General features: G+C 42.7%; 1 protein-coding gene across 1 annotated transcript in view; it reads left to right on the forward strand.

Moving 5' to 3' along the window:
* Nucleotides 1-15,653, forward strand: part of SLC6A3 (solute carrier family 6 member 3) — a 532,713-nt gene that overhangs the window by 145,800 nt on the left and 371,260 nt on the right. The window contains exon 4 of the mRNA XM_069219760.1: nucleotides 7,166-7,403. Coding sequence (XP_069075861.1) covers nucleotides 7,166-7,403 — 238 coding nt within the window. The remainder of the gene's footprint in view (nucleotides 1-7,165; nucleotides 7,404-15,653) is intronic.

Below are 15,653 nucleotides of genomic sequence, written 5' to 3' on the forward strand. Positions count from 1 at the left end.
GGATTGATCTTTTTAAGGTTCAAGCTTGAACAACCTACAGTGTTGGATAGGTACTACCTGCCTATCTGAGGAGGAAATCCTCAATACCACGGACATCTCTGTATATAGTTTTGAGGTGCCTTTAGCAGATGGTGAGACAGATATACTCAGGAGGATCTAAAAATGAGTGCCTGACCAAACGTTGGGGGCGCCATGTCGCGTAGCCTCTCACTAGCCTAATGAGGCTAATGGATTCGGGTGGTAGAATCGCCTGAATTGGGGGGAACTGAGTCCAATCCCACACCATGTGACATCCGTTGGCCTAATCTGGGTTTTCAGGCTAACTAGCAGTGCCTCATATCTGCTCAGGAGCAGGGATGATTGTGGCAACCAGGCTCATGACAGAAATGACTCCTCAGGGCAATTGTGGTCAATCAGATCTCATCCTTTTCTCTCAGTTACATTAGTCTCACATATGCAAAGACAAACTGAGGCAGAGAATGGCTCAATAAGGTTTATTGAATTAACTGCATCTTAGATAAACTGGCATGTATTGCAATAACTAGGATTATAAAACACACTTGAAGCAAAATGGTGACGAGAAGAGTAAAACACAAAAACAGCCCTCCATACTGTCGCTAGTAGTAATATATGTGGTTCCTTCCTAAGCTATGTTAGAGCACAGCATGATAAGCCCTAATCAGCCCTTCAGCTTCCCCCCTGGGAAGACATCACCCCCCGATACCTGAGCAAGGAAGCCTGTTTTCTAGAAAGACACCATCCCCATGTAGGCCAGGGATGTGGTAGTAAGCAGGCAGCTGTAGTGAAGGCAATCAGCAATCAGCATGCAGTCGTGGTCATCTGGCTGAAATCTTCCTCTAACATGTATGGGATACAGAAGTGTTTTTATAATAAAATAGCTGATGTTCTGAGAAAATGTCCCCACGTAAGGATGTGTATGTTTTTGTGAATGTTGGGGACACAGCATACCACTTTGCCGGCAACTCTATCTGGCTGCGGCCTTGAGGATAGCACAAAGTGAAAAGATTGCCTTGCTAGAAACGCAATGCTTTCCTAGGCGAAAGAACAACTAGTTAAAGAAAATAAAAAAGCAAAGCAAATGTTGCCTGTGCTAAAGAAATAAAATGAAGCTGAATAAAATGTAACTGGGCTAAAGTGTACAACTGCAGGCCTAGTTGCTAAAATAACGTGTCTAAAAACCATGGCTAAAATAGCCACACAACACTGGGAGTGTCTAAGCTCCTGGAGAAACATGCTAAACAACATCTCACCTTCTTTCTGGAATTGAACAAACTCCTCCACCCAACCCAAACTGGACTTAGACGGCAGCTTAGCACTGAAACAGCACTGTTGGTGTGATAGAATAAGTTAGGAAGTGGTAGCTCCTCTGCTATGGCTGAGGAGTTTTGCCCCCTGGCTAGTAGCAACCGCTGCAAATCTTTAACAATGAAACAATAATAAACGAAGTATATTATCCTTTTGTTGTTAAAGGGCCGGGGCATTGGGGTGATGAGCAGTGAGGGGAGAGCACTGTTCGCTCCCCTCAGTGCGCATGTGTGTCTGGCCAACCGTCTTGAGCCGGCCAAGCACATATGCGTAGTAGGCTCTCTCCAGCCTGGCACTGTGTTGCTGGGCTGAAGAGATCAGGCATAGGCTCTCAGACTGCCTGGGAGCACCCTGGTAGGGTGCTCCCAGCCAATCCTAATGCTCCTTTGAGCAGTGTCAGTATTGTCCGCAGGGTAGGCTGGGAGCCTGTGCCTCCCTTCTGCTGAGGAGTCGGAGGATCGGCAGCGCAGCACAGCGGAGCAGGCACGTTTTTATTTTTTAATAAAATTAATAATCCCTCCCCTCCCCTTGCACGGCGCCCCACCCCCGGTAACACCTATGAGCCAGGACTGAAGTTAGGCAAATCTTAGACCTAGGAAGCTCGTCCGCAGTCATCCTTTGGTGTTGCATTTGACATGATAGGCCAAGCCCATCCATCCAGAGAATGACAGATGTAGGGCCAATGATAGCACACTTCAATGGCTGACGTCCTTCCTGGAGGGGAGAATGTTTCAAGTCCTGGACCATTCATGGTACTTGGACACTCTTCCTTTGAAATGCAGAGTACCATAGTGTTCTACATTAAGTCCTGCCCTCTCTCACCTTTACATGCACCCCTAGCCCAGCTAGTACAAACTTTTGAACTTACTATAGTTTTTTATGTAGACAACACTCAATTAGTCATCTCTATCTCCCCGGAACACAGCTGCAGCTGTGAGCAACTTTTCCTCTGTTTAAAGGAAGTGGATAAATGGATGGCCAGCTGCTACCTCCAGCTAAATGGGGAAAAGACGTAGATCATGCTTCTAGGTGACAACAGAGCTAATCAGGCATCACTACCCTGACCAGAGTGCTTTGGGAATACACATAGACCTAAAAATTTAATAAAATACTTGAGTATTTGGCTGGATGACTCGCTTACCATGGAGTCTCAGGCCAACAACCTAGCAGCAAAATGCTATGGAATACTAAGGCTGCTAAGGAAACTGTTAAACCTCCTGCCCTTCCTCTCACAAAGATTTGTCATACAGGCCCTGATCATCTTACCGCTGGATAATGGGAATTCCTTATATCCAGGCTCCCCACACTATATTAAAAGAAGGTTACAGATCATTCAAAATGCATCTGCCTTCTCAAAACTCCAAAGCACCCGTCAGCAAGAAGGGCTTTGGTCGACCTCCATTAGCTCCCCATTGAGCAACTAATGTAGTTTAAAGGTCTCTGCATCACTCATAGGGCCTTTTATAACAAAGGATCCCACATGCTATATGCCCCACATACTATATGAACCATGTAACCCTGAAAGGTCCCTGAGATCTGCAACTTCTTTCCTCACAACAACATCAAAAATTTGCAGGTCCAGATTGGGAGGCCACTCCTTCAAGTATATGGGTCCTAAGCTATGGAATTCTCTGCCACTTACATTGCATCAAATAGATTCCAAACCTTTTTTTTAGAAAGTCCCAGAAGACCTGGTTATTTTTCAATTAGATGGTACCTCAACGTTCCTGAGTGGAATTTATTCTAGAGTCTGCTGAACAGATGGAGTGCCGGGAAGTCTATGGGTAGCCACATGCTTTACAAATCCCGTAGATTAGATTACTGTGCCACCTGAGAATAGTCAAGGTCAATAATCTGATTGTGTTGTCATATTTTAAGGCACCAAGTTGTCTGGCCATCTGCACCACACCTGATAGCGGTCTTTTTAGTTTTACAGACATCAATGAAGGAGTGTGGTGATACACAAGGTGTTGTGGGATTCAAAAAAATCCTGTCTACTTGCCATACTGAAAATAGACCATTGTCCTCATGTCTGGTCTCATATGGTTTGGCAGGGTTTAGTTTGATCTGCAGTAGTATAATCTGAAGTGGTCTTCTAAGTTATTTTGCCATATGGTGTGTTAGAGTGTGTTAGGGTGTGTGAAATTGTACACAATAATGTGTTGTTGTAGTGTGTGAGGCTTGCAGTAACACCTGTTTGTTTATGGTTAGGTCAGACTTTCAGTTTAAAAGGAGCTCTTTGTTTTGCTAGTAACTTCTGGCATCCTTCAATGAATCTGGACAAAACTTTTGAATTGAAAGGGTCATCCACTTTGGGTTATTCATGTCCTTTCTGCACTTGAGCATTGCAGAGAAGTCAAGGGAAGATAAAAAAACAGGGTTCCCTTACAGAGACATTACCAATTTTAACGTTGATAATTCCATAGAATTATTTCCAGCAAAATGGCTACATTGAATTACAACAATCTTGGCATAGTGAAAATATTTCAAAGGCTATGTAAATTATGAGTTTCAACATCATAATGACATTCCCAAACCCCTCCCCTTTGCAGATCGTTACAATTGTCAGGTCCACTATAAATATACAGCAGTGGAGAACTCAATTACTTGGCAGCATCAGTGCTTAATTTGTAAAAGAATAAGTTCTGGCTCCCAAAGTTTTACTCAAATACCTGCAGCTGGTGTTGGGGGTGCTGAATACCAAGTCTGTAAAGCCTTGATTCAACTGCATGCCCCTATCATCCACAGCCAGACACTCTACCCCTTTATTTCTCCCTTGCAAGCTCTTTTTCATCTCTGCCTTCTTTCTTTGTCACTGTTTTTCTGTCTTTATCTTCCTTCTTCTTTCCCGCTTCTATATTTCCAACTCTTCAGCTGGGTCAAAATCTGATGAAGGTAAATAAGTGCCTGTCTCCAAAAATGAGTGCCAGTGGGCCTTTCTTGCAACCACTGGCTCAAATATAGCAGTGGTCAAGGGTATCTAAATCATGCAGCAAGTAAGTGCAAATGTGTTGCAATCTGCAAATTGTGCTTCAAATTATGTAGTGATTGAGCTAAGTCTATAAATATGCGTTGATGGTGTTGCCACAAAAAAAAATCATTAAAAAAAAGAAAGAAAAAGAAATTATATATATATATATATATATATCTATATATGTACATATATAGATATATATGTATATATATATATATATATATATATACATATATATATATATATGTATATATATACATATATAGATAGATATATATATACATATACATATACATACATATATATTATTATATATAACCCATTTAACTACACTTGAAACCTGCTGCTTCTCTGTTAAAATATACACTCACATTCACTCCATGGTTAAGGTCTGATTTAGAAGTTTTTGATAACTGGATAGTTGCCAAAAAATAACAGATGTCTCATCTGATATCACTACATTCCCTAGCCTCACTTAAAGGGAGGAGGAAGAATGCCTTTTCAGTGGCAGAATCAACATTGGCTTCCCGATCGCGAAGGGTAACGGGTGGTCATGAGACAAAGTCTAGGATGGCTTATCCACCACAACTTCTCATGATGACATGCCTGCGCACAACCGCTGTTATAACCCAACATGGAATACTCTTGAAATGCCTCTGATGAGCTGGGACAAAGATGCCACAAGACAAGGACATTTTTTATTGTAAATGTTGGAATGACCCCCCACTTTGGGGACGTATTGTCAGTACCCAACTTTGTGATGGCAGAAGGACTTGCTGATTCTGAGATTTTATGCCAGAGGGGTGTCACACCATTATCATTGGTTCAGCTTTGGGGGACAAGCCCCAGCTCTTTGAAGGGAAACACATAAAGTGGTGGACCATCCTCCACTGGTGTGGCAGAGGTGTTTCTTCTGCCATACTTGCTGTCTGCAAATTAGGTGGCCCATCTGCCAAGGACTAAAAAAGGCCTTCAGATATTTCAACTGATAAAACAGAGGGTATGGCTGCATGAGACTGTGTTGGGAGACAAAATAGATTGCAAGAGATCACAGTAAGGAGGCACAGAGCTAAGAGCATGGATTCAAAGTTACGTTTTAAAATCTTAAACTCAAATCCAGCATTTTTCAAATGCTACATAACAGTCATCATTCCTTTTGACCAATCTAACTACACTCATAAATTCTGTCCTGTTAACGCAAAATTACTTAATTAAAAATTATTAAGGAGTGTTTATGTGTTCTAATAATGAGTTTGTTAGAAAAGGTTAACATAGGAAAATTAACGTGCATGTTTGAAATTGTGACCTCGGAGATTGTCCATCAGAATTTATGAATGTACTAATAAATGACTAGCATACATGAAATATAGAAAAAACATATAAAATTAATGCAGTAATGTGTCATATTGAGAGATATAACCTATTTTTGCAATGATGGTAGGCCTTAACTTAGCTAATGTCTTGGCCTAGTTTTGCTGGGCCTCATGCAGAAGCTGTATTTCTTTGCGTTTAATGGAAAATGCTGACAAGCTGAACTAACCGTGAACTGCTCATTGTTTAATAAAATTTGCTTAGCTGACACATCTATGTGAGCCGATGGACAGGAGATGATCAAACTAGAATTGTACTGATTAATTGTGTAAAGCGCACTGAGTGTACTTTCACAGGACTTGAACAATGAAGGCACTGACTGGAAAAGAAGATGCAACATTTTCGATACCTGACGAGCCGGACTATGAGGACATCGTAAAGTGGACCAATCAACGACTTGAGAACTGTGAAATATTAGAATTCATAAATTTGGAATGAAACAACTATTGGGTAGAGTCATAACTTGTGATTAATTGACCAATTGGAAATTGGGGGATAGTCTGGGTAACTTCGATATAACAAGGTGACAGAGAGAGGGGAGTTCAGATGTTAGATGCAGGTGCTAGATGTTGGGGGAGCGAGACTGCGAGATCCAGTGGTGTTTTGAGATTCTGTAATTGGGCTCATACTCTTGTGAGCCTGATGTGATGCTCACCGACTGATGACCTCAGGACGAAGACTGACTCTGTTGCTGATCCATACCGAGGATAGGTAGATATGACAATGTGACTGAATATAACTTTGTGCCTTTTCTTTCAAGGTACCAACTGCGCTGTTTAATAGTTTTCTTAGCTAGATGATTTTTCCCAAAATTCTTGTTCTAAATTGTTTTTGCATGAAATCCCACATGCTGATGCTAATGAGGACTAGATGAGGTTTTCCTTATATGACGACTGACAGATTTAGAGACAATGATTGACTGACTGTTTTGCTGAACTTTGTGAATAGGGAAAACTTATTACCTTTGACCTTTCTGTTGATTTTCACTAATGCATTAGAATATGTTTTGATGCAAGTTTTGGTTAGATTATGTTTTTTGCGCCTTATAATAAACTAATACGGAATTATTGATTTGATTTGAATTGCGTTGAATTAATCTTAGGATTTAGTATTGTAACAAATAGGGAAATAAAAATCACTAAAACTTATAACAAGTTGTGGTTATTCATGACCGAAGGGTCATGGGGTGTTGTGTTCTTTGATTCATTACTGATGATGACTAACACTTATTAGGTTTGTGTATTGATCATTATAGTACCAACCATACCTTAGCTAGGATACTCCACGCGAATCAAAAGGTTCATCGACCTATGCGCGTCCCCTTGTAAGTTTACTTATTAAGGACCAGGCGCGCTAACAGTCTCTACATGTACAACCTTGCATGCATGCAAGAATGAGTAATTAACTTCTTTCACGTGAGAACTTAGCAGCAGATGTTACCTACACCAAATAATGAGCATGGTTCTAGTCAATCTCTTTTTTCATCTGTTCTAGGTGTGGGTTTTACTGTTATACTCATCTCCCTCTACGTTGGATTCTTCTATAACGTCATCATTGCCTGGGCCCTCCACTACCTCTTCTCTTCATTCACCACTGAACTACCCTGGATTCACTGCAACAACTCCTGGAACAGCCTGAACTGCTCAGAAACGTGGTATTCTAATTTGAGCAGTCTCGACTCAGAAGCCATTGACAACACATACAAGACTACCCCTGCAGCTGAATACTTTGAGTGAGTAAGCAACGAGAGGCCTATTTTTAGCTCTGCAGCAGTGTGGTAACTGGCCTGTATTTAAAAAGTGATGTATTTTAGAAACAGAGCAGCAGACGGTCGTAATGACCATCTTAAACAGCTTCATCCCATGTTGTTACTGAGACTAGTTTACACTGTTCTGCTTGTTGCCTTAAAACCGTGTTGAACTTTGATAATTATATGTTGTTAGTATGTTCTACATTTTCTCCTTTGTTTTGCAGCTACACTTTTTTGTTTTAGTATGAGAAGCGTATTTTAGGCTTCAAGTTCATCAGCAAACTTCATGAAACATCTCTTTGTATTAATCTCAAATACAAAGCCTTCAACACATACTTTGGAAATGTACATATGGTGGGAACTCACAGAATTGTTATCAACATCCTTTAAAGAGAATCTGTAACTAAGTACTATTAGGGGTCTAATGTCATGATATGGATTATTACTAATAGCAGTGTAATATAAAACGACTTCTAGTATCTTACCCGTGCAAAGAAGGAGGTGTCTAATATATATAGGTATGCAATATTAATAACAGTTACAAATCACAAATTAACCTAAATCTTCTTCCCATCTTTCAGAGGTAGAAAACATCCATATTGCTTCTGCACATTTTTAGCTAAAGCCTGTTATTTTCCTGAAAACCAAATGTTAGAAATTGAGTCATTAGTAGGCAGAGGTATGCACCCTGTTCAAATAGGTACCACAATCCCAGTCAGGGTAAGTCAGAACACAATCTAAATTATCCTGTGCTCACCTTCTGGTAGCTTGGAACAGAGGATGCAGGCTTAATTTAAAAGGCAATGTGCTAAAGTATTTGTGCAATAACTCATACACTAACACAGTGGAAATGCCACAAAAAGACTCCACACCAGGTTAGAAAAATAGATTATGATTTTAAAAATAAAATAAAACTGGACCAACAAAAATCCATTGTGTAGAATTCGACATATGTTTAAAAAAAAAAAAAATCCAAAATAGCGCTTTTAGGTATTAGTTTAGGTTTCGACGGACCAGCACAAAGTCAAAGTTTGGGCCGACCGCAATGGAGCGCAGGCCAGCTACAGGCCTCAGGGAACAAAGTACCTTTCCTTTTCGCAACAGCGAGATGTGTGGTGTGATGCATTGATCAAGTCCGCGCTGGGATGGCAATGCTTTGATCTGCCCCACGCAGTAATGGCCATGCGTTGTTTCCGAAGACAAGCGCCAGAGCTGAGGTGCAGTAGTTCTGAAGTGTGATGTGCTGGGTTTCTCCATGCTGTTGAGGGGTGTGTCGATCTCTGTAGACTACTGCAGCAGTGAAATACAGTTCCACTACATAAGGGTCTCATGGCAATGCGTTGGTTCCTAGAGCGATGCACCAATTATACTGTCACAACCGGGCCATTGCGCCGGTTCTGCTACATGCAGACTGGAGATGCATTGATTTCCATGATGCAAGTATCTGGGTCCTCTTCCAATGAACCAGGCACAGGAGCGGGGTGGAGTCTCAAGCAACATGAGGCAAGCCAGCAAGCCCTTGCAGATCACTTGGGATGCAAGGCAGAGTCCAACTCTCCCTCAGCAGGATCAAAGAGAAGCAAGGCAGTACAGCAGAAAAGCAGTCCTTCCAGATCTGCAGTCCAGCAGAGTAATGGTCCTTGTAGCAGCACAGCAGTTCTTCAGACAGAGTCCAGTTCTAGGTCCAGAAGTGTCTGATTTGGCAGGGTCTGATACCCGGTACTTATACCCACTTGTGCCTTTGAAGTGGCTGAGACTTCAAACGAGTGTTTTGAAGTGCACAGAGTTTGTTTCCTCCTAGCCCTGGCGCCAGACAATCAGTAGGAGGTAATCAGCCCTCTGTGTGTTGACAGGCATTTCCCATTCTGGTGTACGTGTCAACTCCCCCTCCCTCTTTCTGCCCAGGAAGAGCTATCAGAATGCAGACGATTGCAGATGTGTTCTAAGTCACACTGATCCTTCCTGTGTTTTGTGGCTGTCTAGAGGGAATGCACAAAGTGTAGCTGTCACTCACCACAGATGTGTATTGGAGGCAGGCTGCAAGGCACACAGCGCAGAAGGAGAGAAATTCCCACTTTCTAAAAGTTAAAAGAGCAGATGATGGACGGAATGCTGAACAACGTCAAACATTCATCCCAGTCTCAGATCTGGACCTAAATCCTTTGTTTTTTTTGCTTACCAAGCCATTCCAGTTTGGATCCATCCATATGCAAATCAGTCTTGACCCTGCTCCCCATGGGAACAGTCTAGCCCAAACTGCTAGTACAGGTCCTCCTTGGGCCGGAAAACAAGCATCCTGGGACTTCTCTCTGTGTATCACCCCTCAGCCAGGCTAGCTTGAATCTAGTGGAATATCGAGTACAGGACGTCTGGGCATACCCTTCCCACTTAGGGCAATAAAGGCCACAAAAAAAAAAAAAAGATGATGGATGGAATGCTGAACAATGTCAAACATGTATGCCAAATCACAGATCTTGGCATAAATCCATTGTTTGTTTGCTCACCACACCATTCCAGTTTTGAACCAGCCATATGCAAATTCGCCTTGACCTCTTTGCACTTTCTAAAAGTGGCATTTCTAAAATAATAAAGTTAAATCTAAAGTTACCATTAACCCCTTCGCTGCCAGGCCTTTTCCCCCTCAGGTGCAAGGCCTTTTTTGGCTATTTGAGGCAGTTCGCGTGTAGGCCCTCATAACATTTTGTCTACATAAGCTACCCATGCCAGATTTGTGTCCTTTTTTTCCAACATCTTAGGGATTCTAAAGGTACCCAGAGTTTGTGGGTTCCCCTGGAGGAGACCAGGAAATTAGCCAAAATACAGCAAAAAACATTTTTTTTAAATGGGAAAAAGGGCACAGAAGAAGGCTTGTGGTAGGTCAGAATTTTAAAAGCAATATACCATTACGTCTGCTGGACTCTTCTGGTTGCGGGAATAAATAGGGCTTGTAGGTTCATCAAGATCCCTAGGTACCCAGAGCCAATAAATGAACTGCACCTTGCAATCGGTTTTCATTCTATACCGAGTATACATCAAATCTTTTGCTAAAATATAAAGAGTGAAAAATAGGTATCAAGGAAACCTTTGTATTTCTAAAATGAGCGCAAGATAAGGTGTTGAGAAACAGTGGTTATTTTCACATCTCTGAATTCCGGGGACCCCATATTAGTATGTGAATTACAGTGCATTTCTCAAATAGACATCTTTTTTACACACTGTCTTACATTTGGAAGGAAAACCTTTAGAGAAAGACAAGGATCAATAATACTTGTTCTTCTATTCTGTGTTCCCCCAAGTCTCCTGATAAAAATGTTACCTCATTTGTGTGGGTAGGCCTAGTTCCTGCGACAGGAAACGCAACATGGACACATCACAAATTTTATACCGAAATCTGACGTGTTTTTTGCAGAGTGCCTAGCTGTGGAATTTGGCCTCTAGCTCAGCCGGCACCTAGGAAAATCTACTGAACCTGTGCACTTTTTAAAACTAGACACCTAGGGAAATCCAGGATGGGGTGACTTGTGGGCCTCTCACCAGGTTCTGTTACCCAGAATCCTTTGCAAACCTCAAAATTTGGCCAAAAAACACTTTTTTCTCACATTTTGGTGACAGAAAGTTTTGGAATATGAGAGGAGCCACACATTTCCTTCCATCCAGAATTCCCCCAAGTCTCCCGATAAAAATGGTACCTCACTTGTTTGGGTAGGCTAAGTGCCCGCAACAGCAAATGCCCCAAAGCACAAAGAGGGCACATCACATTTTCCCAAAGAAAACAGAGCTGTTTTTTGCAAAGTGCCTAGCTGTGGATTTTGGCCTCTAGCTCAGCCGGCATATAGGGAAATCTACCAAACCTGTGCATTTTTCAAAACTAGACACCTAGAGGAATCCAAGATGGGGTGACTTGTGGGGCTCTCACCAGGTTCTGTTACTCAGAATCCTTTGCAAGCCTCAAAATTTGGTAAAAAAACACTTTTTCTGCACATTTCGGTGACAGAAAGTTCTGGAATCTGAGAGGAACCACAAATTCCCTTCCACCCAGTGTTCCACCAAGTCTCCCAATAACAATGGTACCAGCGACAGGATATGCCCCAAAACACAACGTGGACACATTACATTTTCCCAAAGAAAAAAAGTGCCTAGCTGTGGATTGTGGCCGCTAGCTCAGCCGGCACCTAGGGAAACCTACCAAACCTGTGCATTTTTTTAAAAATAGACACCTAGGGGAATCCAGTATGAGGTGACTTGTGGGGCTCTCACCAGGTTCTGTTACCCAGAATCCTTTGCAAACCTCAAAATATGCCGAAAAAAACACCTTTTCCCCACATTTCGGTGACAGAAAGTTCTGGAATCTGAGAGGAGCCACAAATGTCCTTCCACTCAGCATTCCCCCAAGTCTCCCAATAAAAATGGTACCCGCGACAGGAAGCCCCAAAACACAACGTCGACACATCACATTTTCCCCAAAAAAACAGAGCTGTTTTTTGCAAAGTGCCTAGCTGTGGATTTTGGCCTCTAGCTCATCCGGCACCGAGGGAAACCTACCAAAACTGTGCATTTTTGAAAACTAGACACCTAGGGGGATTCAAGATGGGGTGAACTGTGGGGCTCTCACCAGGTTCTGTTACCCAGAATCCTTTGCAAACCTCAAAAGTTGGCCAAAAAAACATTTTTTCCTCACATTTCAGTGATAGAGGTTCTGGAATCTAAGAGGAGCCACACATTTCCCTCCACCCAGCATTCCCCCAAGACTCCCGATAAAAATGGTATCTCACTTGTGTCGGTAGGCCTGGTGCCTGCAAACAGAAATGCCCCAAAACACTATGTGGGCACCTACCAAAATTATCAAATACAAAACTACCTGTTTTTGTGGGGGGTGCCCTGGGCACCTGCGTTTTTGATCCTCGGCTCAGCAGCCATATGGGGAAACCTATCAAACCCAAACATTTCTGAAACCTAGACACCCGAGGGAGTCCAAGGAGGTATAACTTGCATGGATCCCCCAGTGTTTTCTTACACAGAATCCTCAGCAAACCTCAAATTTAGCCAAAAAATCACATCTTCCCAACGTTTCTCTGTGGGATTACTGCACCGAGACAAATTTCCTACCACCCAACGTTCCCCTCAGTAGCCCAATAAAAATGATACCTCACTTGTGTAGGTGGGCCAAGTGCCTGTGACAGGGAAGAGCCAAAAGCATGTCAAAATTGAGGGGGAACCAAAGCGGGTCCTATAGCGCAGTTTGAAAAAAAAAACATTTTAAGGCTGACAAGTGGGGCAGAATTTTCATGGGTATAGATGCGACAATGCTGGGTGGTAGGAATTGTGTGGATTCCTGCAGATTCCATCCCAAAAATTTGGGAAAAATGTGTGATTTCCAGCAAAGTTGAAGGTTTGCAGGGCATTGTGGGTAAGAAAATGGTGCTGGGTTCATGTGAAGCACACCACCCTGGATTCACCCAGATGTTTAGTTTTCAGATGTGTCTAGGTCTTGTGGATTTTTCTACATGGCAGTGTCCCAAAGTCCAAACAGTGCAGCCCTCACCATTCCAAATGGGACAATTTTGAGAGTTAGGCAAGCTTTCATGGCCCAAATGTAAAACCAAAACCCAAAATAATAAAATGTCCCCTTGCTTGGTGTGGGATAAGACGTTTTAGTGTGCGGGGGAGAGCTGAAAGACTGTTACCCCCTTCAGTTGGTGTGGGGGTACAGCCATGCCCATACTAGTTGGTAGTCACCACACCACGATTTTTTTTTTCCTGTCATCTAGTAGGCTTTCTGCCCCCCGGGGGAGTGGACTGAGGGTAATTGTCCCATCTGCCCACCGGTGGGCAGAACAAGTTTGGCCCCATTTATTTGCCCAAGGGGGCAGAAATGGCCTAAAATAAATTCCTCCCCCCCCCGGGGAGAGACCCTTTCCTAATGGGTCGCTCCCCTTGAGTGAATTTGGCGCAAAAAAAACTCCTTGGTGCCTAGAGGTTTCAATCTCCCTAATTACAATAGGTCAATAAATGCCCTAAAACAAATTTGCCCCCCTCCCAGGGCAGTGACACTTGCCTAATGGGTTGCTCCCCTTGTGTGAAATCGAAAAAAAAAATCCCTGCTGTCTAGGGGTTTCTTTGGCCTTATAAAAATAGGCCGATATGCCCCCAAGGGGGGCTGAAATGGCCTAAACTGAATTTTGCCACCAGGGGAGCAACCCTTGCCTAAGGGGTCGCTCCCCACATCTAAAAATACATAAAACAAAACAAAACAAAATAATCCCTGGTGTCTAGCGGTTTCTTCCCCCACTGGGGGCAGATCGGCCTAATTAGAAAAGGCCGATCTGCCCTCGGGGGGCAGAAAAGGCCTAAAAATAATTTGCTCCCCTGGGGAGCGGTCCTTGCCCAAGGGGCCGCTCCCCTTATGGATAAATACAACAAAAATAAAGATCCCTGGTGTCTAGTGGACATTTCTGCTGCCCGATCGCATCGTGATCGGGAGAGAGACATCAAAGGAAAGGAAAGGCCTTTCCTTTCCTTTGATGCATCTCTTGCCCCCCTCCACATGATCAGAGGAGAAATGTTTTTGCATTTCTCCTCTGATCCGCGCTAGGGAGCGGCCTCTGATGAGGTCAGCGCGCAATCGCTCGCTGACGTCATGAGACGCCACAGGGGTTGGGGGGGGGGGGGGGGTCGAAAGGGAAGCAATTCCCCTTCCATCTCTGCCCAGTGGAAGTGGGTGCCAGGCCCTCGGGAGGAGCACTAGCTCTTCCCCGAAGGGCCGGTAGCAGGACGTAACGGTTACGTCCTGGGCACCCGAGTGGTGCTGCCCAGGATGTAACTGTTACATCCAAGGCACACGAGGAGTTAAAGAGGATTTATTATTACCATGATGCAGCTACTCCTTTTTGATCAGGAATTACAGCTTAAAAGTGTATTAAGAAATTTCTTCTGCTAGCCCATGAGAGGAGTAGGCCTCATAGTAGTGCAATCGAATTTGGGGTTTTTCCACTGCCAGGATATGTAAAACTTAAACATACATGTTCTACCTTACTTACATAGCACCCTGCCCTATGAGCTACCTAGGCCTACCTTAGAGATGACTTATATGTTATAGAAGGGGAGTTTCAGGCTTGGCAAGTAGTTTTAAATGCCAAGTTGGAGTTGTAGGAAACTGCACACACAGGTCCTACAATGGCAGGCCTGAGACTTGGTAAGGGTCTACTTATGTGGGTGGCACAATCAGTTCTGCAGGCTCGCTACTAACATTTAATTTCCAGGCCCTGGGCACATGTAGTGTGCTTTACTAGGGACTTGTAAGTAAATTAAATATGCCAATTGGGTATGCGCCAAAATTACCATGTTTAGTGGAGAGAACATAAGCACTTTAACACTGGTCAGCAGTGGTAAAGTGCACAGAGTCTTAAAGCCAGCAAAAACAAGGTCAGAAAAATGGAGGGATGCAGGTGAAAAGATGGGAGATGACCACTCTAAGACTGTCAGGTCTAACGCCAAGTATATCATAATGATGGAAGCTGATGTGTACCATTTCAGAAGGATACTACTCTTAACTTCTATTTCATTGTCTTCAATGTCATCAATGATAAATTTAAAAACAAATTTGAAAACAGTGGGAAAAAACACTGGTATAGCCAGTGGGTCTGGCTATGACATGCTGATTTAATGATTATTTTATTAATGTTTTTATTGTAAAGATATTTTACAGAAAAAAAGAAAATATGCTGTTACCTCAATGGAGTGGTCAGTGTAGAGGTGTGTGAAATTCGCTTAGTTTCTTCTTGCATAATTGCGTGAAGTGTTGGGAAAATTACGTGAAATTACGCAAAGCAAAATCTGGCATCTTATGCTATATTTCAGCCTAAATGTGTTCCTGCATCCATTTTGCTCTACGACAAATAGTGCTGAATTGGAAATAGTATGAACAATAGTTGTTTATGTTCTGTTCTTTTGTGCTGTTCTGGTATTAATATTTTGCCTCGAACGACAGCCTAATTAGCAGCATGGCGTTCTGGCATTATATGGGGCATTTCATGTAAGCGTAATAGTGAAATAATGGAAATTATGTAAGATTAGGCTGCGTACTAGAAATTATGCAGAGGCCTAGTCTTCATATACTTTTAGGAAAAAAGTTACTATAAGATATTACCATTGTCTATAAATTCAGTCGAACAATATCGGCGCTTCACAATATAGTAATGTGACTTGGACAGGCACAGGAATACTTCTTAGTTT

The sequence above is a fragment of the Pleurodeles waltl genome, chromosome 2_2, assembly GCF_031143425.1.
Source record: "Pleurodeles waltl isolate 20211129_DDA chromosome 2_2, aPleWal1.hap1.20221129, whole genome shotgun sequence".
NCBI lineage: Eukaryota > Metazoa > Chordata > Amphibia > Caudata > Salamandridae > Pleurodeles > Pleurodeles waltl.